Source organism: Dreissena polymorpha, chromosome 14, assembly GCF_020536995.1.
Source record: "Dreissena polymorpha isolate Duluth1 chromosome 14, UMN_Dpol_1.0, whole genome shotgun sequence".
Lineage (NCBI taxonomy): Eukaryota > Metazoa > Mollusca > Bivalvia > Myida > Dreissenidae > Dreissena > Dreissena polymorpha.
In genome coordinates this window covers 14,002,012-14,026,251 of record NC_068368.1, presented here as the reverse complement: position 1 = coordinate 14,026,251, position 24,240 = coordinate 14,002,012, and the positions used below count along the sequence as shown (strand labels likewise).

At 32.2% G+C, this 24,240-nt stretch overlaps 1 protein-coding gene across 4 annotated transcripts in view; it reads left to right on the top strand.

Moving 5' to 3' along the window:
• Positions 1 to 3,982, top strand: part of LOC127857593 (stromelysin-1-like) — a 76,905-nt gene extending 72,923 nt beyond the window's left edge. Inside the window, exons 11-12 of one of the 4 annotated variants that reach the window (XR_008038514.1) lie at positions 1,525 to 1,676; positions 3,143 to 3,982. Coding sequence is in view for 3 of the 4 variants with exons in the window: in XM_052394074.1 (XP_052250034.1) it covers positions 1,525 to 1,676; positions 3,143 to 3,230 (240 nt within the window). In the remaining variant the exon portion in view is untranslated. The remainder of the gene's footprint in view (positions 1 to 1,524; positions 1,677 to 3,142) is intronic. The other 3 variants (XM_052394074.1, XM_052394073.1, XM_052394072.1) reach the window with 3 other exon arrangements.
• The last annotated feature ends 20,258 nt before the right edge of the window (positions 3,983 to 24,240 follow it).

Genomic DNA, 24,240 nt, shown 5'->3' with positions numbered 1-24,240 from the left:
AAGCTGGGACGTTGTCAAAGTGGACGATATTCCTTACCGATGAAAGTACATGTAGTTGTTGATAGTAAACTTAATCCGTGTACCAAAACAGTGCGGTAATTCGTATACTATTTTAATTTGATGTGATGCATATAAAAGTAAAATGCTAATTGCGTCAACAAATCTAAACAAAGCAAATATATTAACTGCTCCGACAATGACAATGACAATAGGTTTATTCGAACTGTAAGGCCTCCGGCCCAAAATACAAACGTACATTCAGTAATCATACGTAGTGGCATGGTATATAATATTAACAACAATAATTGTAAGACGTGTTAAGTAAACAACTAAAAAGAATAATGCTTATGGACATATAGTCAAACATGTAAGCGTTGGTTAAATGTATTTGAAATAATATTGAAGACATGTGTTATCAAATTATTTAGTAGCACATTTACGAATGAAAAAGTATCGCACAAAATATACACTATATGCGAGTTTGCCTTCAGTTACAGTAAACTCTCACGTATCTTATATGCAACGTCAAGATATCTGCTCAATGCAAAAATGGCTTGTTGCCTAGTGTCATAATTAGTACAAATAAATGTTCTGATATAGTGCATTCCAACCAGTTATTCGTGATATATTGGTCTCTTATATGATTATAAAGAGGGCAGACTTATAAAAAGTGAAACTCATTTTAGATACTATACACATTTCTATATAGACACAATTGACAGAATCTATATTCCCTGTGAATACAGACATGACGACCCTTTTCAATCATACGTCGATGGCCAGAACAACGAAAATTAGACAGACAGTGTTTTAAACGATATGACAATGGCGAAGATAAGTAGCGCTCTGGCTCAACTAAGCTTTTAAATAGTTTATAGTGTAAGCCTTTTGCACGAGAATTTATATCCTCTAAAAGGGTTTGCTTCGCACAGTCAACTAGTCTGGTATGGAATATGTTTAAGAAGGTAACACTGTTTCCAAGTTTATTACTAATCAATGCGTGGTCAAATCCGAACAAAAAAAGTAAATGTTTTATATGCGTTGCCCACGTTACTCGACCAACGTCGTAATCTTTGAAAAAAACGATCTCCTTTAATTTTGTGCCAAAACGTCTGACCCAGCATACAAAAGAACGAAACAAAACACACATTTTGCTAAACTCATTTGTAAATTCTTTTTAAAATGTACAAAAATAACAGTATGAACGCATTTGATATGTTTTTGTTAATGTAAAGAAAACTGTTGCATTGCTTCTTGTCGAAGAATCAATATAGCCTCGCTCTGCGAAAACTGGGTTTAATGCATGTGCGTAGTGCCTTCCCAGATACTATTTGTCATTTAAAGTATCTTCTTTCTATTCGGATATTGTCGCCCCAGACTAGCCCGTGCGGACTGCTCTGGCTAATCTGGTACGACATTTTACGAATATGCATTAAGCCCCGTTTTCCCAGAGCACGACTTGTTGCATTCCCTCTTGTCGAAAAATCAATACATGCAAAAGAACGGTTGATGTTTGATATTTAGGTCGACCTTTTCTGGGAGTGGAGCACGGTAAAGGATGTTGTCCGGGCGGGGTATCCCCTCCAAACTGCGGAGTATTTCCATGGACTACAGAAGTCACCAGAGGGTTCTTTACGGTGGAAAGATGGCTACATTTATTTTTTCAAGAAAGACAAGTAAGTAAAAAAACACCCTTATACTTTCTTTCATTTGCATTACATGCATGCACGGGTGATTTACTGTTCACAAATACATGAAGTGGGAACCTACATCTCTGAGAAGTCTCTGACTTAAAAACAGTTCAATGTAAGCATGTTAATAGTTTAATCAATTATTTGTTTATTGTTTTAAAAATTAAAACAACGCAATATTAACATGTTTGGCCGTTGTTTTGAATAACACAGTTCTTAAATGTTTGTGCTATTGCATTTGAATGAATGTATAATCGCTTTTAAGGGGCTTTTGTATAAAGGCCACAAAGAAAGATTGAATAACGCAAACTTCTAAATGGTTTGGTCAACAAATCCACTTTACGGTTTCTAGGTAACACATACCGTTGGTGGTACATTGCACAAATGTACACTTGTTGAAACAAACTTTAAATAATACTTAATTGTAACAAAGAACTGTGCTCAAAATGTTCAGTGTCGTAACATAAAACAAGAAGCTAAAAACGAACCAAGAACTATTTTCAAAGGTCAATTTATCTCCGTGACTAAAGCATACAAAGCTATAACATATACTGACCAAAACGGACACAGATAAAAATTAGCATGACCATTCCGAAGTTTGCTCTAAACCATTTCATAACTGAACGTACAAAGTTTAAATAAACCATGAGCAAAAGGTTTTTGGATTAAATAAACCATGACCAAAGCATACATGGATAAAGCACACCAGGACTAAAATATACATAGTTAAAATATACTTTGACTAAACATACTAAGTCAAAACATATCACGACCTAAACGTACATAATTAAAGCATACCATGACTAAAACATACATTTTTTTAGTCAAAACATATCATGACTAAACCGTGTTCATTGAATACATACGATGACATAAACGTACATAGTTAGAACATACCATTACAAAAAAGCACATAAATTAAACATTTCATAATCAAAACCTTCATCGTTAAAACATACGTTGACCGAAACGAAAACTTTTTCAAATGCCTTAATTTGTGTTCAGAACATTGAATAACTGTTGCCAAAACGTTGCAGATGTTTTACAGTTTTAAATGTATGTGTCTTGTTCTAGGAAAATGTGGTTGTATGCGTGAGCGTAAAGTTTCATTCTAGATAAGCCTGTGCAAGTGGTAATCTGGAACGACACTCTCCGCATATGAATTAACCCTTTCCCACTCAGAAGCAAAGTGAACATGGTTATGTACAAACAGCGTGAAACCAGAACAGCCTGCGAGTAACTGGCAGTCTGCTTAGGTTTTTTATGCTGTTTGCTGCTCTAAGGGTTAGAAATGATGTCTTAAAAACTTGAATATAGTAAGAAAGACCTTAAGTTAAATTAAACTTTCTAAGGGACTACACATACGCAAAAATACGTTTCTAAGTGGTAAATGGTTAAACCCGTTTCCCCTTAGTAAGGCTCGTTAAAAATGAAACCCGTTATATTTTCAGGGTGTTTAAGGTACATCCGAACGATTACAGTGTCCTCAACACATATCCGAAACCGATGCCACCCGAATGGATGTTGGATATATGTTAAAGTGAATGTAGCGCTCATTTCCTCTTCAAGTTGAACAATGACATTCTCCGTTTAATGAAAATGTGCGCCTTATGCATCAATTCTTGTTGTTCGACAATCGAAAAACAATTTTACACAATCTTAGATATAATGACAGTGGACTATTGTGTGGTGGAGATCTCGGGAATATTGTAAAAATATATTTTAAATTGCGTGCATATATATATGTAGAGATTATTACGTTTGTATTATACACTTCTTTTATATGTTTTGTTTATGTTTACCATGTATAATTATCATACCATAAACATCCATTCATTTAACATTGTATTTATCCATACTTTAATAGTTTACAACATTTACCATGAATATTTTTTTTAAATAAAACGAGTGCCTCCTTTACTTATTTATTTGAATACTTTTGCGACTATTTAATGTAATGGTAGTCAAATCAACGTTTTTACTTGTATTATTTACTTCATATCTAAAAACAACTATCACAAAACCATCCATTGTCAATTATTTGAAAGACATGTCGGTAAACATGTGACGGCGTCCTTCGACCAATATATTAAATTGAAGTACTTTATTGATGTTGCTCTTTTACATTGAACATTCGTGAAACAAGCGTACTGTATATACCGGTGCTTCATCTGAAAATAAAAAATATATAATACGTTTCGATCAGAGGCGTTCATATTTAACACGTTTTCGTGTTTAAAGCAAGATCAGAATACTTGTCACTTGCAAATGCTTGTTCGATCAGTAAACAGAGTTTGGATTTTATGAAAGTGTGAGGAATCGTTGTATATTGTGTAGAAAAAGCATATGTGCTTATTTCTGACACCTTATATTTGTTCTTTAACTTCAAAGGAGTTCTTTTTAAACCCAAATACGGTTATATAACTATTTTCATAAAATTGATAACAATATTTAGCTATGTGATACCTAATAGCACTAAAGGCGGATGTTCGTTACACTGATAATTGCTTGGTAGTACAAGACACTGAATTAGCGATAAAACGACTATTTTGCAAGCACATAAAACATTTTAATATTTTGTTATATATAATACATACGACTTCTATTACTGCATATGATAGCAAACTTGGCTTAAACTGACCCATTTCAAATTGAAAAACGGTTCTTGTCTGACCAAAATACGGTTTTTGCGGACACCACACATACAATAACAACAGGCATATGATGGGGCGATACAATTGCTGACGAATTTAAAACAGTGTAACATATATAATACTCATTTTGATCTATCAGGGGACATGTTTGTTAAATATAGGTAAACGAGAGTGTTAGATAGACCAATTAAGACAAATGTGTGTTTGATAAAGTGTATTTAATTAAACTCGGTATTTGTGTCACATACGTCTGCTGCTTTTCTTACCTACCTTTTACTTCAGTACCTTTAAAATGTTCTGATATGTACCATACTAGTATATGTTGTATCCGTGAAAATGTTGACACTGCTTTATCTAGGGTAGCTGACTTCTTGCGTTGAAGTTATATTAGAGAACATATCGGTTCAGAAAAAAAACGGGGCTTACGACCGTAACGAGTTAATTTATAATCTTTATACATCCTTTGTCTTGTTCCGCATTCATGGTAATTTGACTTATTTTTTCTATATCTGTAATTATAAATCTATGGAAATATTCAAATATAAATCACGCTATGTCACCGAGCTTGTCTTCTGGCATATGTTAACATGAATTAATATGTTAGATAGTTACTTTGCAATTAATTTAAACACTCTATCTTCGTTTTATAACACTATTTCTACAATAAATAATGAATTTATAGTTAAAACACTTCACGATAAATGTTTCCCATAGGTATGAAATATAACAAGGTCTAATAAATTGCGCGTCTTGTAATTACGGGGTACTTGGATGTGTGCGTGATAAATTTGGAGGTCAATACATTTATTTAAAGACAAGTCCCAGAAATGTCTATATATCAAGTCTCTCGAGATTGCACGTTGAATGCCTTATTTATAATTAGTCGAAAGGTTATAGTGTTTTACAGAAAATGAAAATAACAAGAATTTTCGTTTACACAAAATGTTGATATAATTTCATGGCATTTTGAGCTCATCGAAAGTGCAACGATGTCTATAGCAAACACAAAATATGCATATATACATACGCTTGCAGTCATTACTGATTTATATGTATTTCCATAGTATAGGTCATTTAAATGCATTGTTTGGAGTTACATATTTCCATCCATTTCTGACATAAATGCTTATTTAGAAAAGACCATGCAAACAGTGTTTTGTAGCATACTTTGCAATGGTATCAATCATTCTTAATGCGTCTTTAGTTCACTGCCACTTTAATAGAGACTGGGTAATAGTGACAATTGTTTATCCATTCATTTAAATTATTCAAATTTAAGTTTATACATATTGTGTCCAGTATATGAATCAATAATTACCTGATTGGAAAATGTGTTTATACAATAATGTTAATGTAGCACGGGGAATAATGCAGAATTACATGCTATTAACTAAAATAGACCATTCAAAATAGTTATTGGTAGTTCAAGGGTTATGAGAGCCTTCATTGCACATTTAGATGATGGCGATACTATCCATGTGGCATTATGTTTGCAATGTAAAGTCTTATTAATTACAGACTTTTATGCTGGAAATTTAACTTTGTTTGGTACTATGGCATAAATTTGTGTCGTGAAATGGAACTGTTTGTCATTGAATGAAATTATTTGCGGTACTTTGACAGAACTGTTTGTTGCGGTATTTTGACAGAACTATATATCGTGGAATGAAACTATTTGCGGTACTATGATAGAATGTTGTTTGGTGCAATATCTTAAATAAACAGCACTTTATTCAGTTTACAATTGTTCAGTAGTAAGCTTTGCAAGAGTTGTGGAGCACTCACTTTTTTATATTATCTAGCCTATTGCGAAATGTTGATTGTATGGAAACAAGTTTACCAAATAGTATTCACATTGAATACTGAACTGACTAAAAGATAATTTTGCCAATTTTGTAAAAATGTTTTTGCTAAAGTACATATATATGCATTATGCTTAACGGTTTACAAGACATCTGAAAATACAACGCATTACAAGCAGCAATAAAGCATTCGAAACTTGTTATTTCCTCATTTTATCTCAGCGTTTTAATTACATTTCTTCTTGCGTTCAAGCACATCTTTTTAAGAATACTTCTTAACTTGTTATTCTCGCATACACGTTCATCGTTTATTTCAACCAGTTGCGTTCAAATGTGTCCATGCTTTAAAATTATTTTTTTGTAAATGCCATAACTTGTATGATGCATCCATCATGCACTGAATTAAATATTCTTTAATTCGTAAAAATATTAATTACACCTGAACTACTCTTTGTTTTGATCATGGAACAATTTAAATGTCACGCAAATATCTTTGCAATCAATTTAAAATGTGTGAATAAGTTAATTGACAAAATTAAATGATAAAACTGGTGTCATTAATACATATGTTTTCATGTGTAAATATTGGTGATGTATTCAAAGAAGTTATTGTATGTATTGTATGCTCTACTAACACATGACTATTAAATTATTTTAAAGATTTGCGACTTCAAATTAACACTGCACTACGTGTGCAGTGTATTTAACAGTCCACGTTGTTGTTTTTTTTATCTTGTCTAGACCAAAAACCCGTAATAATATGTTGTTTTTCTTTTTTCTCTTCACTCAAACCTCACTGCTTTCTATACATTTAGACAATCGAGAAAAGTAACATGAATATATTCATGCACGTTTTTATCATGTCTGTTTGAAGGTCTTAAGTTATAAAATAGGTTTATACCTTTGGGTAAACAGCGTCGGATATCTATTTTCAGCAGCGTTATAATCATTAACGAATCATACTCTATAACAATCTAGTAATAAGTATAACATTGATATCGCCTTAGCGACTATATATTATTTTGATCTTCCTTAGTTCGATGATGCTTCAAACGCCCATAATGACATACTTATAAAGACACAAAAAGTCCAGTCTTGTAGTTTGTTCTCAAGTACACTGTATGAAGTCAGAGCAAATAATATTTCTGTCTTATCTACATGAGCATGTTTTCTTTTTATGAATCGTCTGATGTGTATGCATTACAAACAGAGATAATCCTGAAATGGAAATCAAAGCCTTACTCGTTTCTGGTGTTGTTTTTCTTAAGCTGTGTCTTTTAGTTTCCAATTAAAACAAAGGTTATGAGATTAATAAATAGCATGTAATCGTGCCTAGCTAGTTATTGTCTGTTTCAGACTAGACTGCTTACTAAAGCAGTGTAAAGCAAATACTTCAAATAAAGAAATCCCAAACAAAACATCTTAGGTTTGAATAGATCAAATTAGTATGTATTTGGTTCTTGTTTGCTTTTTGTCGCTTATGTGTGGGCAATATAAATGTATTATACCGTGTGTCTTACCATAAAATATTGCTGTAACGGCGTTTATTCTTTCATCTCTTGTGACAATTATGTCATGTTGAAAGTGGAATGTGGTTATACTTCTTTTTGACAGCTTGTATCATACATGTTGATAAACGTGTTTATTTACTTAACGGTAAATTAAATTCTCAACAAATTCGATTTTGTAAAGATTAAAAATTATTTGAGAGTGACAGAGATAGCCGCAAATGTATTATTTGCTTTGACAGATGTATGGTTCCGATACAATCTGAATAAACAACATAACATTGTATTCACCGTTTTCAGCTGGTGACGTCAATGTTGCAGTCTTTTAGTATTTGTATCATCTAACCGTGTGTTCAATTGTAATAACATCAATGTGAAATATGGCATACATTACGTATGCGAACAGTTACGTTTGCGGCTTGGCATAATGTTCCAAAACGTTACATAATAATTTATTGCGTGACTCCACCTGACCTTAACCAATTTCAAGCCATCGGTTAATTCGACGTAATTAATACAGTTATAACGTTGTGTCTCCCAATTATTATCCAATTACTATCTGGGCGTTTTGATTATACGTCGTGTTGTTTCTTGTAATTTCCATTCACACGATTAAGCGTCTATTTGATTGAAATCAGCTGTAATTATTCAATAATGTTTTCTGTAAATATATCTTAGTACTCTTTGCAGCCTTGAAACGACGAATTTGACACGATGCTATTACGGTACTAATATTTCGTTCTGTTCTTACTGTAACACACTTTCTTGTCTTCTTGCTAAAGCTGCATTGAAATTTTTTAATTTGGTATAGTTAAATTGGTTATATCATATTATGTAATATGTGTAGAATTACTACATTACAGTACATAAAAATAGAGTAATCAATGCAGTTGCGGAATCTATTCTTCTTGCACTTGAAAATCAAAGTATATAAACCCTGTACAGACAGGCCAGCTATTCAAATTCTACCAATATTTATTTCAGTTCGATTTTGTACTACAGTTAACATTATGAAATAGATATAATAAATTACGATTTACCTGAGAACCAACCTCCAAATAATGAAGTAACGCATACAACTCACATCTCAACTGCAAACTCGCGCTGTTTTTGTATCCATGTGGCGTTGTGGCTTGTGTTGTCGTTGATAAACAGTGTTTATAATCGAAACAGTCATTTACCGTAAGTTCTATCAAGATACACAATTTGTATATCGTTAAAAGACCGCACCTTCCATTAGTCTTTAATTATGCATTACTCGTACACCATACCTCGTTAAGACACACACATTGATTTGAAAACTTTATCTTACGTTGTTAATACTTTTGGGTACAGACCCAAACTGTGCTTCTAAGATGCATGTACTGTTGGTAACTATTTGGCTTTCACAATATAATACCAATTGACATTTGTGTGTGTGTTTTACTGGTGCAATAACCCTTAAGGAGATGTCCACTTAAAAATGATATTTCACGATATCACGAATCACACAAATTGAAAACATATTTATAAAATGAATTATTGAGCATTAAGCATTCCTTGATATGAAAATGTGTAATGCCTGCAAATAAATAGTGGTAATATATGTCATATGTCATATTATATTATTTACTAAATTATTTGTACTCCTTGTTACGTGGCAATTTGGTGTTTACATAATGTTATTTGGCACAATAAAAGCTTGCATTTGTGTCACTTATAATGGCATTTCTTTCTCATCAAAGTGTGCCATAGCAAACAAAAGTATATATTGAATATTGATAATATTTAAAGTTTACACATGTCAAGTATTGAACGATAAATGTTTACCTAAGTCACAAGGTATTATTCATGTTTTAAGTTAACCTTCCGTGTGTTGTATACACTTGGGCGTTCTTGGGAAACTTTACTTGATGCAAATCGTAAAGGGCTTTCCCTGGCTGTATAGGCTAATTAGCGACGACACTTTCCGCTATTATGGAATTGTTGTTAAAACGAGGTTTCATCAAAACAAAAATCCAGAATAGGCGGAAAGTTTCGTCGTTGATAAGTCTGAGCGGACTACACAGGCTAAACTGGAACAGTACTTTACGCTCATTTACGCGATCAAAGCAAGTGTTCCAAGGGCGCGACGTAAATGTGTTTTTGTAAGTGCGACTTTCTTTAAATCTATGCGATGTCTTTAGCATACTATTTAATATGAAAGCAGCTAAAACACTTTATTTTTTGACTATATATAAAGCATACGACTTCTATTACTGCAAACAATACTAGCTAGCACACTTGGCTGAAACTTACCCAACAACAACAACATATAAAATTATCTGACGGACACGGTATGTAACATATACAAATATTTATTGAATATGCAGAGCATTATTTTAATAAATATGTTTCTGTACAACCAGAAGGATTTAATTATATGCCTGGTGCTAATGTCACTTTCACTTAATAATCGCACTGCTTCCTTTCCTTCGGCGTTGTTGTTGGTGGTATCGTTGATAAATTGTTTTTGCTATCGCAACACAAGCAAATGAATTGTGTTATCTAGATAACCGATGTGTTTTTTGTAAATTCTACTTGATCGACGTCAGCTCAGATAATTTAAATTGCTACATATGACAAACATTTGAATTGAAAAGGGATTTACAGTGTTATTAGTTTCCCTTGATATTAAAGAAATGTGTGTTTCTATGGATAGTTTGAAAAGCAAGGTTAGGTGGTAATGTCTTTTACAAATGATTATAGTTGTGTAACATTGTTAACTGACAATTCGTAATATAGTAGTTCCATATTCATGGTAATTTGACTTGTTTTGCCATATCCGTAAGTACAAATCAATGGCCATATGCAATTATCGCCATGTCAACAAGCTTCTCTTCTGGCAAATGTTAACAGGAATAAATATGTTAGATAGTTGCAACTCTAATCATTTGTATACTTTTTCTACGATAAATAACACCCCACTTCAATTAATAAAAAATTACAATCTAGGAAACAAACATTCAATGGTTACCATCGGAATATAAAATAACTGCGTCTAAAAAGATTCGCGTTTGTCTGTATTTACAAATTGCATAGATGTGTGCATGCTTAATTAGAAGGTTAATAATTGCAGGCAAGTCCATGAAATGTCTATCGATCAAGTCTTTCGAGATTGCACGTCGAATGTCTAATTTATAATAAGTCGTAGGGCAAGTGTGTAATGCAGAAAAGGAAAATAACACGAATTATCGTTTACACAAAATGTTGGTATAATGGCATGGCATTTGAGCTCATCGCAGGTTCAACGATGTCAAACAAAACATGTATACATGCATATGTGTGCAGCAATTACTCAGCTTTATATGTTATGAATATCTTTGTTGTTCCATAGTATATGCAATGTAAATACAATGTTTGGAAATACATAGTCCATCCATTTCTGACATGTGCGCTTATTTAGAAATAACCATGTAAGCCGTTTGAGATATCATTATTGACATGGTATCAACCGTTATTAATGCGTCAAAAGTCTACTATTATTTTAATATAGACTAACTGTGCAACAGAAAAATTTAAATTTATGTTAATAATTTAAATTTAAGTTTATACATATAGTGTAAAGTGATTGAGTAAATAATTAACTGCTTGGAAAACGTGATCATAAAATAATGATACTGTGGCATGGTGAATACTACATAATTACATGTAAATGACGAAAATATACCATTCAAAAACAGTTTATAGTATATAAAGGGTTATGAGGGCCGACAACGCAAAAAAAGATGATGGCGTTAATATCCTTGTGTTATTACGTTCTTACTGTAAATCCTTATTAATACCAGACTTGTATGATTGGAATTAAACTTAGTTTAGTATTATGACATTATTATGCTTTTCAACTTGAAAACGATGTGTGTGCGCATCTTTAATATTTAATTTCGTGGAATGGAACTATTTTCGGTACAATCACATATATGTTTGTCATAGAGTTAAAGTAACATTACTACTCAAAATCAACGAAAATTTCGTACAATCTTTCGTAAAATAAAGCTAAACAATTAAAAATCACTGTTTCTTATAGCAATTGCCGAAATTTCAACACCAGATGTGGTCTGGTAAAATAGATATTCATGGATACAAAATGCTCGTTTTTATTATGGATTTAACATGGTACCATTTTAGTATTCGTGTGTCGTATGAATAGATATATTTGCAGGAAAATAGCATGGAATTTATTGTGGTCACAAATAAATACAAACGAGCATTTTGTATCTACGAGAATCTATGTAATCATACTACATCTAGCGTTGAAATTGTGGCGATTGCTATAAGGAACACTGATTGTTTAGGTGTAAACTTTATTTTACGAAATACTTTACGAAATTTTCGTTGATTTTGAGCTATATAGAGACATTAATTATTTGTGGTACTTTTACAGAACTGTATGTCGCAAAATGAAACTATTTCAGTTCTTTCACAGAACTGTATGTTGTGGAATAACATTATTTGCGGAACAATGATATAGATTATATTGATTTGATTCGGTGGATTATCGGTTTTAATTCACTCGTGATCATAGAAAATATATATTTTCTATGATCACGAGTGAATTAAAATCAATATTACACCGAATTCAACAAATTTTCTTTTTATTTTACGATTTTTTCACAGTTTATATACATTGATTTAGAGTTTAACTAAAGAATCTCGCTGGGATAATGACGTCATTCGTAAAAAATGCCGTCATTTCACAGTTAACAGTGAAAATTATCGAAAATTTTCACTGTTAAATTTCACTGTTTGAAACAGTGAAATTATCAGTTTTAATTCACTGATATTTTTCTATAAACCACCGGAAAGCATAAAATAAAGAACTGTATTTCATGGAATGATATTATCTGCGGTACTTTTACAGAACGGTATGTCGTAGAATGAAACTAGATCTACATGTATTTGCGTTTCTTTCACAGAACTGAATGTTGTGGAATAACATTATTTGCGGAACTATGATTCAACTGTATTTCGTAAAATGAAACTATCTGTGGATCTTTGACAGAACTGTATTTCGTGGAATAAAATTATTAGCGGTACTATGATAGAACTGTATATCGTGGAATCATTTTGTTGCGGTACGTTGAAAGAACTGTATCTCGTCGAATGAAAATATTTTCGGTACTATGATAGAACTGTATTTCGTGGAATCATTTGGTTGCGGTATGTTAAAAGAACTGTATTTCGCGAATTAAATTATTTGCGTTACTATGAAAGAACTCTTGGAATGAAGCTAATTGCGGTACTTCGATAAAACTGTATTTCGTGGAATAAAGCTATTTGCGGTTCTTCGATAAAACGGTATTTCGTAGAATGAAATAATTTGGGGTACCATGATAATGTGGTGTTGTGGTTTTCACCTTGAATAAATAAATAATAAATGCGCCGAGAATCCTTTCTACTTTTATAAAGTGTAGCCGGTACTCCATTCCTAAGGTAAATGTGTTTGGTAAAAGGTAATTTGCCTACAGACGATGCACTTTGTGGAATAATTTCCCTCAGAACATTAGAGACTATGTAAAATATAATAACCTCAAGTTCAGTGCTAATGAACGTTTTATAAGTCTACTTGATTCTTAAGTCTATTTTTTCAGTTTTTTACAAATGTGTATGTATGTTAGTGTTTAAGATTGATTGTCACATAATTTGTACAAGCTATAAAAGCTAAATACATGTCGTTTTAATAATTATTTTAGAATTGTTATAGATACTTAGTTTTATGTGCAATATATATGTTTTGTGGTATTTACAGTTGTCTTTCTTAAAGGTAACTTGATAAAGGTGCTCAAATATGTGATATATATTTCTATCTACTTATATCTTCCTATATCACAAAACAATATATATCAGGGACCACAATGGAAAGTAGTGTTTTTCAAACGCTTTTTTGTGTCATCCTCGATATATAATGATGGTTGTCATGGCTTCACTGCATGTTTCTTACATACTTAGGTATATGTGTGTGTTATACTTGCATTGCCATGTATTCTGCCATTATATATTTAAATTAATTAATAAAAAAGTTGTGGAATATCTCGAATAACACTTTATTCAATTTACAAATTGCAATAGTGTTGAAGGCGCACATGTTCTTTATTTTCTAGACTTTTAAGAACTATTGATTGTTTTGAATCTAATTTACCAAATAGTATTCACATTGAGAACTGAATTGAAAACTTAAAGTCGCTTTTGTTCAGTATGTTCTGCTCGAACTATATGTATAAAGTACACATAAATGCATGGTTCTAAACGGTTTACAAGACATTTGTAAATCCAAATGTTCTGCTCGAACTATATGTATAAAGTACACAGAAATGCATGGTTCTAAACTGCTCGAACTATATGTATAAAGTACACAGAAATGCATGGTTCTAAACGGTTTACAAGACATTTGTAAATCCCAAGCATATCATTCAGCAATAAAGATTTCGAATGTCTTTTTGCTTGCAAGCACATCTGTTCAAGAATAATGTGTCACTATTTGTTGCATGCACGATACATCGTCTATTTCAACCAGTTGCGTTAGAATGTTTCTTTGCTTTAAAACTTTATAATGCTCTATTTTTATGATAAATCTAGCTTGCACTGAATAAATTATTCTTTAATGCGTTATAAGAATAATAACACTTAATAATAATTTTAAAATATCGATTGTAATTCAAATGAGACTAAATTATCTTTACAAATTATTTAAACTGTGTAAATATCCTTTATTGATAAAATTAAAAAAACAATACAAGTGAAGCTATCAATAAATACATATATTCGGTTGAAACTATTGTTGATCTATTCAAAGAAGTTTGTACATGCTCTAATAAAATTATATAGAAGATTTGCGAATTCAACTGAACACTACACTAGTGTGCATTCTGTGTTTAACAGTCCACTGTGTTCTTGATTGTTCTCACCACTCAAACCTCACTGCTTTCTAACCTCACTTCGGTTGTATCAATGTTGGCAATCGAGACAATTCAGCATGGACGTATTTATGCACGTTTAAATCATGTCAATTTGAAGGTCTTTAGATATATGTTAGGTTAGCTGTTTTCAACAGCGATATTATCATCAACATATCAAAACCTATAACAATCTGGTCATGTATAAAGTTGATCCCACCTGAGCAAACATATTCTTAGTTCGATGATGCTTCAAAGGCCCATAATTACATACTTATAAAAATTACAAAACGTCAGTTCTTATGAGCGCAATTGTTTGTTCTCAAGTGCACTGTATGAAGTCAGAGCAAATTATCTGTCCGTCTTATCTTCAGGAGCATGTTTTCTTTAAATGAATCTTCCTATGTTTATTCACTCTAAACGCTGATTACCATAGATTGGAAATAAAAGCCGTAATAAACACTGATTACAAAAAAGCACTACCGCGACCGTAATTGTGTTTATAGCTACGTCTTGTAGTTTCCATTGAAATTAAAGTTTTTTAGATAACAATTTAGCATTCTATCGTGCGTTAATAGTAAGTAGATTTTGAAGACTGATCACTAATGCAGTGCAAAATATTACTTAATAGGCAGAACTCTTTAAAAAAAACACCTAGTTTGGAAACAGTGAAATCTAATGCTTATTTGGTTTGTGTATGCCTTTTGTTGCATATGTGTGGGCAATATATGTAAATGTATTATAACGTGTTATACCTTAGCTTATTGTTGTAAGGGCGTTAATTCGTCCATCTTTTGTGAATATTATATCATGGTGAACGTTGAATGTGGTTATAATTCTCAATAAGTGCTTTTTTCATAAATGTTTATAAACGAGTTAGTTTACTTTACGGCATATTAAAGCCTATTACCTTGAAATGAAATACATGTTAATCACTACATATTGATGCATTTTTTTAAAGTTTGCAAAGTTTTCATTAAATCTATAGCCTAGTTAGCAAGTTATTTATTATTTTTCAAACGGTACCGCTTTTAAAACCAAAAGAAGGATTTCTATACGTATACATGTACGCCCATTTCGACAACCGCGATTATTTTTAAGTTGTTTTAAAGCGCAAAAAAGACGGATGTCTACCTTGTGACCACCAGATATATTCTAATTGGCAAAGATAAAATTAAATCGAAAGCCTAGTTAGCAAGTAATTTGTTATTTTCAAACGGTACCGCTTTTAAAACAGAAAGTAGGATTTCTAGACGTATACGTCCATATCGACAATCGCTTTTATTTTTAAGTTTTAACGCGCTAAAAAGACGGATTTCTACCTTGTAACGACAAGAGAAATTCTAATTGGAAGTGATAAAATATGTTTCAGTTTATACTTAATGGGCCCCTTTTCACGGAATTTGGCATGTTTTGAAGTTTGTCATTAAATGCTTTATATTGATAAATGTAAACATTGGATCTTAAAAGCTCCAGTAAAAAATCAAGAATAAAATTAAGAAAATTAAAAAGTAAACCCTCAGCAAGGCTCGAGCCACTGACCCCTGGAGTAAAAAACTCTACGACTTAGACCTCTCGGCCATCTTTCCGGATACAATGATAGATGTAATTTATACTTTATATAAGCAATCCTCGTAGTTTCACAAAGTATAACGACAACAACAGAACTCTCCTAATTATTAATTCGTTTCGCGTTGCAACGCTTTATAATTTTCATGTTTTAATATCGTCAAAAGATGCATATAATGGCTTTTTTAGAGCAAGGTAATTGTTCAGTATTACTGTTTCCTCACAAATATCACAAGAGATTTGATTTTATAAAGATTTCAAACATATGAAAGAGTGAAAAAAACATAGATAGACTTACAGGCATTATTTGCTAGGACAGTTGAACGTTTCCGAGCTCGATACAATCTGAATAAACAATACACATTGTATTCACCAATCTCAGCTGGTGACGTCAGTGTTTCAGTTTTTAAGTATTTGAAGCATCTTACCGTTTGTGCCTTCGGATTACATAAATGTGCAATATGACATGCACTAGGTTTGTGAAGAGTAACGTATGCGTCTTCGCATAATGTTCCAAAACGTTATAGCTCTATCATAATTTATTTCGTTACTCCTCTTGACTTCAACTCGTTTTCAAGACATCGGTTATTTCGACGCAATTAATACAGAAATAAAGTAATAGAGGTATGTCTCCCAATTATTATCTGGGCGTTTTTATTATACGTCGTGTTATGTTGAGCTTCTTGGTGTTTCGATGCACACGGTTAAGTGTCTATTTGATTGAAATCGGCTGTATTGATTCAATTATGTTTGCTGTAAATATATCTTAGTACCTTTTGCAGCCGTGAAACTAGGTATTTGACACGATGCCATTACGGTACTATTTTTTTTTTGTTCAAACTGTAATATATTTTCTAAGGTTAGTGCTAGGGCTCCATTTAAAAGTTTAAGTTTCGTATAGTTACATTGGTAATGTGATGTGTGTAGATTTACATGTACTACAGTACAATACAATACAAAAGAGTAATCAATACATTTTCGGAATCTATTTTGCTTGAAATTGTCAACAAAAAGTATCTCAACTTTGTACAGAGATGCCTGATATAAACTAATACTAATATTTATCAAATATTTATTTCTGCTACATTTCGTTCTATAGTAAGCATTATGACAAAGGTGTTAGGTTAATTAACCAGAGAAAGTAAACCATCATTCAAAATGATATAAATCACATCTCGATTTCAAAGTCTCGCTGGTTCGTATCCAGGTGACGTTGTGGTGTGTGTTGTCGCTGATAAACAGTGTTTTAATCAGAACAGCCAATAAGCGTTAGTCCTATCTAGGTACACAATCAGTATATCGTTAATAGACCACTTTCTTCAATTAGTCTTCAAGTATGCTTTACTCGTACATCAAACCTCGTTTAGACGCACACCTTGATTTGAAAAAAAATATTCTTCCGTTGTTAATACTAAATCTACGTTGGTAAAGACCCAAATTGTACTACTTAGATGCTTGTACTGTTAGTTATAATAGTTGACTTTAACAATATAATACCCAATTAAATTTGTTTTGTTTTTAACTGGTGCAATCCCTTTAAGGAAATTTACACTTAAAAGTATGTTTTAACGAATCAAACAAATTGAAATCATACTTAAACAATAAATTATTGAAGACATTTAAATTATCAACTTTGCCCTTTTCTAATTAAACTGCTTGTATACATAATTATTGTCGACATACCTCGATATGAAAATGTATAACGCCTGCAAATAAAGAGTGGTGTATTATTTCATGTAAGAAATCTGTGTTCTGATAAATGCTTCTGACATGGTAGGTATATTCATGGGAAGCAGTTATTTCTTGTCTACGAAAGCGTGATATATTTTATTTGTACTGCTTGTTTCGTGGCAATATGGTGTTTATATAATGTTATATGGCAAAATAAACGCTTACGTTTGTGTAATAAATAATGGTGTTCCTTTTTAAATTGTTGTAATTTACGTCATAGATGGTATTCAATATCATATTCGTTACGACCTGTAAGTAAACGGTGTATAGGCAGTATTGCTAGAAACTTTTATAAACAAACGTTAACGTGGAATATACCGCCCTCAAAATTCAAATAACAGCCCCTGGGACTGTCTCGAACAAAGTATTGATCAAGCTTTTACTGCATCGTATGATAACGTGTTAGTAACTGGTGATGTTAACATCAATATTTAAGGCAATGAATCTAATAAAGTAAGTCGACATATCCAATCATATAACGCCAAACAGCTAATCTCGTCCTATACCCATTACAGTGAACATATTTTAGCATGATTCTGAATTACTGTACAATTTAATAACATATTGCTGCAAACAGATATGTATCAATACAAATATCGTTCATGATAAATTTCTTTGTTGATTGACCCGGCTCGAAATATTCATGAAGACACTTCGTTGATGTTGTATTTATATTCCCTGTAATTGTTAACAGGCTTATTACCAAAAAGACCAATGTCTTGCATTTCATCAGCTGATGTTCTGCTTTATAATTGTGTGGCCAAATGTCATGTGTAGACGTTGTCCTCCAACTATGTTTCAAGTAAGGAATTTCTCAGTCTCAATGCAAGAACATGCGCTTATTAAGCGCGTAATTCGACTAAAGGTCGCCGTGGTGTAATGATAATTGTGTCGGCCTACCGATTGGGATGTCACGGGTTTGATCCCCACTGTCGGAATATTATTTAGATCTCCCATCAAAGACACCAAGTACTGGTTCTTGGGCCCAGGAAACGGACTCGAGAGCTATTCAATAACCCGTTGGCTTTTAATGCAATCGAGCTAAATTAACTAGGTTTAAGACTAAACAAGTATTTCGGCTAAATGTACTAATGATATGTTGGAAGATAAAACAACCATCATGAGGTAAATGAAAATGCTTTTTAAGTATTTAACAGTAAAAAATCTAACAAACAAACAATTATCTGTTTTGTGTCTGTTTTCAATGAAGAACATACCGATATACACAAGGTCAATCATGCAGATTGAATATAAAGAATGTATATGTGATACACGTTTATTATAACGTTTAATAGTTAGATTATGGTGGGTTCATAGATTACCAGTGAATTTGTTGAACCCAACTTTAATTAATTTTATAACTTATTATATATCATATAACTGATGCGAAACCGTATTGGAGATATTTTTGATTTAAAAAATTCATTCATCATTAAAGAATTCGAGATGTTTCTTTTCCGCTTTTTTATGTATGCGTTTTGTTAACACGTCGTTCTGTGCACATTCGCTGATTGATTCTCGTTGTTCATGTACAGACTAAATATAAGCATATGTGAATGTCATCAGCTGCAATATGCAACTTAGGCTGTGTTAGTTTTGAATCGTTTTGTTTTAAAGTCGTGAAGATAGAGTTCGTTACGCTGCCATAGTAGTAATAATTTGATTGGTATGGCATGACTTTAACATTCTGTCTGATATGAAAGCCGAAAAAAAACACCGAAATATTTGATTGTCGATATTGCGTACGACTTCTATTACTGCATACAAAACATTTGGCTTTAACTGACCCAGTAACAACATATCGCATTGCCAGAAGGATAAGATACTTAACATACATGTATACAAATATTTTTTTGTAATCTTAAAGGGACCGTCAACCAGACGGACGAAAAAAAGAAAAGTTCTAAAATACCGTATTTGTTTAACAATTATTAGTTTATATTGATTAAAATATCACGACTTGTATATAACATTACTTGAAAAAGTTGTTAAGTTTTCATATTTTCAATATATTCGGTAATCACATTTTACTGGGCATGTGTACCAGGAAACTACCAGTTATCTATAAATAACGCAAGTAGATTGATCGTCATCGTCACGTGGAAAACATAGGAATGCAAATTGTGCATGCGAAGTGAATTGTATATATATTATATATACTGATCAATGTACTTGTGTTACTTATAGTGTGTTTATCGTTATTTCGATTTCACAGCGCAAAATTTTATTACCGAATTTACTGAAAATATGAACTTTTTTCAAGTACTGTAATATACCAGTCGCGATATTTTTATTACTATAAACTTATATTTGTAAAAAAAATAGTGTATTTTATAACTTTTATTTGTTTCGTCAATCTGGTTAAAATAACAATTTTTGTCATATGTATATTTTTGTACAACCAGAAAAAGTAAATTATCTGCCAGATGTTAATGTTACGCCCAATAATCACTTTTATTGAATAATCTCACTGCTTGCTTTTTATACCTTGTTGCTGTTTGCGTTATCGTTTTTAAATTGGTTTTGCTATCGAAACACACGCAATTCAATATTGCTATCGAGATCAGCTATTTGTATATCGTTATTACTAATTGATCGACGTCAGCGCAATTAATTTCAATGATTTAACTGGATTTAGACACATATTTTAATTGCAACCAGAGTTTTGTAGCCTTGGTGTTGAATGCAATTGTGTATATATGTTTATTTGGAGAGGTTTTGCCCATGCAATACTTCTAGCCCAAACTATTTTTCATTTATATGAATCAGCCAGAGCTATTGCAAACGTGTTTCTCAAATAAATCATAAGAGAGAATGTTATAATATATTTCCTGTTAAAGGAACCTTTCCCCAGAATTCGGCATATTTTGAAGTTTGTCATTAAATGATTTATATTGCAAAATGTAAACATTGGATCTAAGAAGCTTCAGTAAAAAATCAAGAATACAATTTAAAAAAAAGAAGACCTCAGCTGGGCTCGAACCAGTGAGCCCTGGAGTCCTGGAGTAAAAACCAATTATTCCGCTCGGCCATCCTGCCAAGTATGTAAGACCGACGTATTTTATACTTTATATAAGCAATCTTCGTAGTTTCACAAAATTAAACGACAACAACAGAACTCTCCAAATTATTCAATCATTTCGCGTTGCAACGCTTTATAATTTTCAGGTTTTTAAATCGTCAAAAGATGAATATGATGGATATATTAGAGCATGGTAAATGTTCAGTTTTACTGTTTCCTTACAAATATCATAACTAAAACGAAAATTTGCGAATCTGAAACATCTTTTTTCAATGTTGTCTATGTGCCAAAACGTGAAAACACCCCTTTAACGTGTGAAATTTATGACATGTAATTGTCCTTTCCAAACGAATACATGTATTAGGGTGACAATTGTTTCTTACAGGCGTTGCATATTTTTTAATGAGTGCATGGTTTTAAGTATTAATGGAAAAAGGCTCTGCATATATTGCGTTTGATGCTCGCAAAGGAATATGTACCTAATAGTATAGTGTTATTATACTTTAGTATGTTATATGCATTAGATACAATACATGACTGAACATTGATTCAACTATTGATTATGAATACAAACAAAACGATGCCCAGCGTAGTTCGTACGAAATGCCATACACTGCTCATGACAGTAATGGAAGTTCACAGACCAATGAAGTTGATAATCCTGCTTATGGCAGTCATGTTTGCCGGGCCAGTGGAAGATAATTTGAAATGGTATCAACAAATTTGAATTAAACGTTGGATACAGCAAGCTTACATGGAGATCGAGCTCGTATTATATTTTAAACAAATCGGATATTAAGATAATTGTTATTACAATAGAAGAACGGTTTCTGCTCAAAATCTTGACTTAATGTGAATGAATTTCGTTGAAACGTTGTTTGTAGGTAAATTACATGGAAGCATACCGAGAATGTTACTTGTTTCTTTTAACGCAATATATCATATCAGTGAAAGTGTCATCCGTGATTAGCCTGTGCGGATTGCACATGCTAATCTGTGACGATACTTCCGCACATGTATTAAATCCCATTTTCACAGAACTAGGTCCAAATAGATACCAAGTTCCCGCTAAATAACTTGAGTTCAGTTGGAGGTATTGTCACTGAACCGAAGTGTACATGTTGACACTTCACGCATATGCATTAAGTTTTTTTTCCAAAGGCGCGGATAATTGAAAGCTTACCTTTGTTTCAGCCTGATCTTTGGGGGGTATACATTTTCACATTTTTATTTACAAACTTATTCATTTTGAATTATGTCTGTTTTATTAATGTTTTATTGCTATATGGGTGTAAAATGGGTTTCAGTTTTTGCTTTAAGAACTCGATAATACAAATACGTGTACTGCTTACGAACATATGTATTTGTTTTACTATTTATACAGTTATAAAATTTGTGGGAACTATTGAGTCATTATACGTGTTCTTAACAACACATAAATCAAATATAAAATATATTACTGCAAGATAAAAATGTAAGATCTTAATGCGATGCTTACACTCTCGGCAATATGGTTGCGACGTAATTTCTGATTTTTGTATAATGGTTACCTCAATAAACTGCTTCGACCTAATTAAAAGCCTCCTGGATTTAGTTCAAACCATGATTCTATTTTTGAAAGAAAGCAAATGCGCAGTTTGCAACGGTTGTTGCACCTGCGTACAAACATGTTTTTACCTTCCGTGAACCAAGCTTTCTAAGAAAATGCACTCACATTTGAAAACATAAACGAAATTAAACGTAATTAACGTACTATTTGTACCTCTTTTAAACACCTGTCAAAACATTTTGATACATGGTACACGCCTGTCTTCGTTTTTCAGCGCATGCGCTTGAAATGATGAACATGCTGGGGGCATCTGTGTATTTTCTTAACGTATTAGTAATCGCATAAAATGGCTGCTACTGACATTGTTGTAATTTATAGAATTGCATGTCATATATTTTTATATGAATATTTATTTCGATATCTATAATTATTATTATTATCATCATCATTATAACAATTATTATTAGTAGTATTATTATTACCTGTTTTATTCTAGTAGTATAAATTGTAGAAGTAGTACTAGCCGTCGAAAAAGTAGTAGAATTAGTAGCCGTCGAAAAGTAGTAGAATTAGTAGTAGTAGTAGTAGCAGTAGTGGTAGTAGTAGTAGTAGTAGTAGTAGTAGTAGTAGTAGTAGTAGTAGTAGTAGTAGTAGTAGTAGTAGTAGTAGTAGTAGTAGTAGTAGTAGTAGTAGTAGTAGTAGTAGTAGTAGTAGTAGTAGTAGTAGTAGTAGTAGTAGTAGTAGTAGTAGTAGTAGTAGTAGTAGTTGTAGTAGTAGTAGTAGTAGTAGTAGTTGTATAGGGTTATATGAATAATTGAGCCTTGGGTTTAATGCATGTGCGTAAAGTGCCATCCCTGATAAGCCTATGCAATCCACACATACCAATCAGGAACGACACTTTTCGCTCAAATGATGTACAGTGTGTATTTCGTTATAAGAAAGTCTCTTCTTAGAAAAAACGTTAGTTTAGGCGGAAAAAGTCGTTCCAGATTAGCCTGTTCGGACTTCACATGCAAATGTAAGACGACACTTTACGCACATTCATTAAATCCCCTTTTTACTGAGCGTGGCTCATATATTTTTCTACTTATAGAACATATTAATCCACAAAGTACCGCTAGGTTAGACAATTGATAAATCTAGTCAACTGGTGTTGGTAACATTGGTAGAATTTTGTTATAAGTTGTTGCGATAAAAACACGATAACACGAACACACACATGTGCTCATACATGCAATATGTTTCTTTTATTAATAATATAGTTAATAAATGAATATCATTAAATATGACATTAATATGTTAATATAAACATAATTATGACAACTCCTTTGCGGAAGCGGAAGAGTAGAGCATAACTAAAATTTTGTCATAAGTTTTTTATAAATCGAGGTTTCATAATAATAACATTTCCACACGCACACGTTCTTATCACATTTAATAGTCATATGAATATTGAGCCAATTGTCTGATGCTAACACTAGTTTCAGTGAGTTAGCGGCGTAATTCTTGAAAATGTTCCTGAGTAACGGTATCTTTAATAAATTGCTTCAATCTAATTAACAGCCTAAACTGGAGACTAGAATTCTTCTAATCTTAATCCATATATCGGAACACAGCATTGCGCAGTTTGATCCGGGTGTTGCGTCAAAATATCGTATACCTGGCATGTTCTAAAATTTTCTTAGAAAATGCACACAAATTGGAAATAAAATCCAAATAAAACAAGTACAGTGGTATATCAAACTTCTTTTAACTATCATTTCGCTTGCATTAACACAATAACACCCGTGCTATAAATTTAGC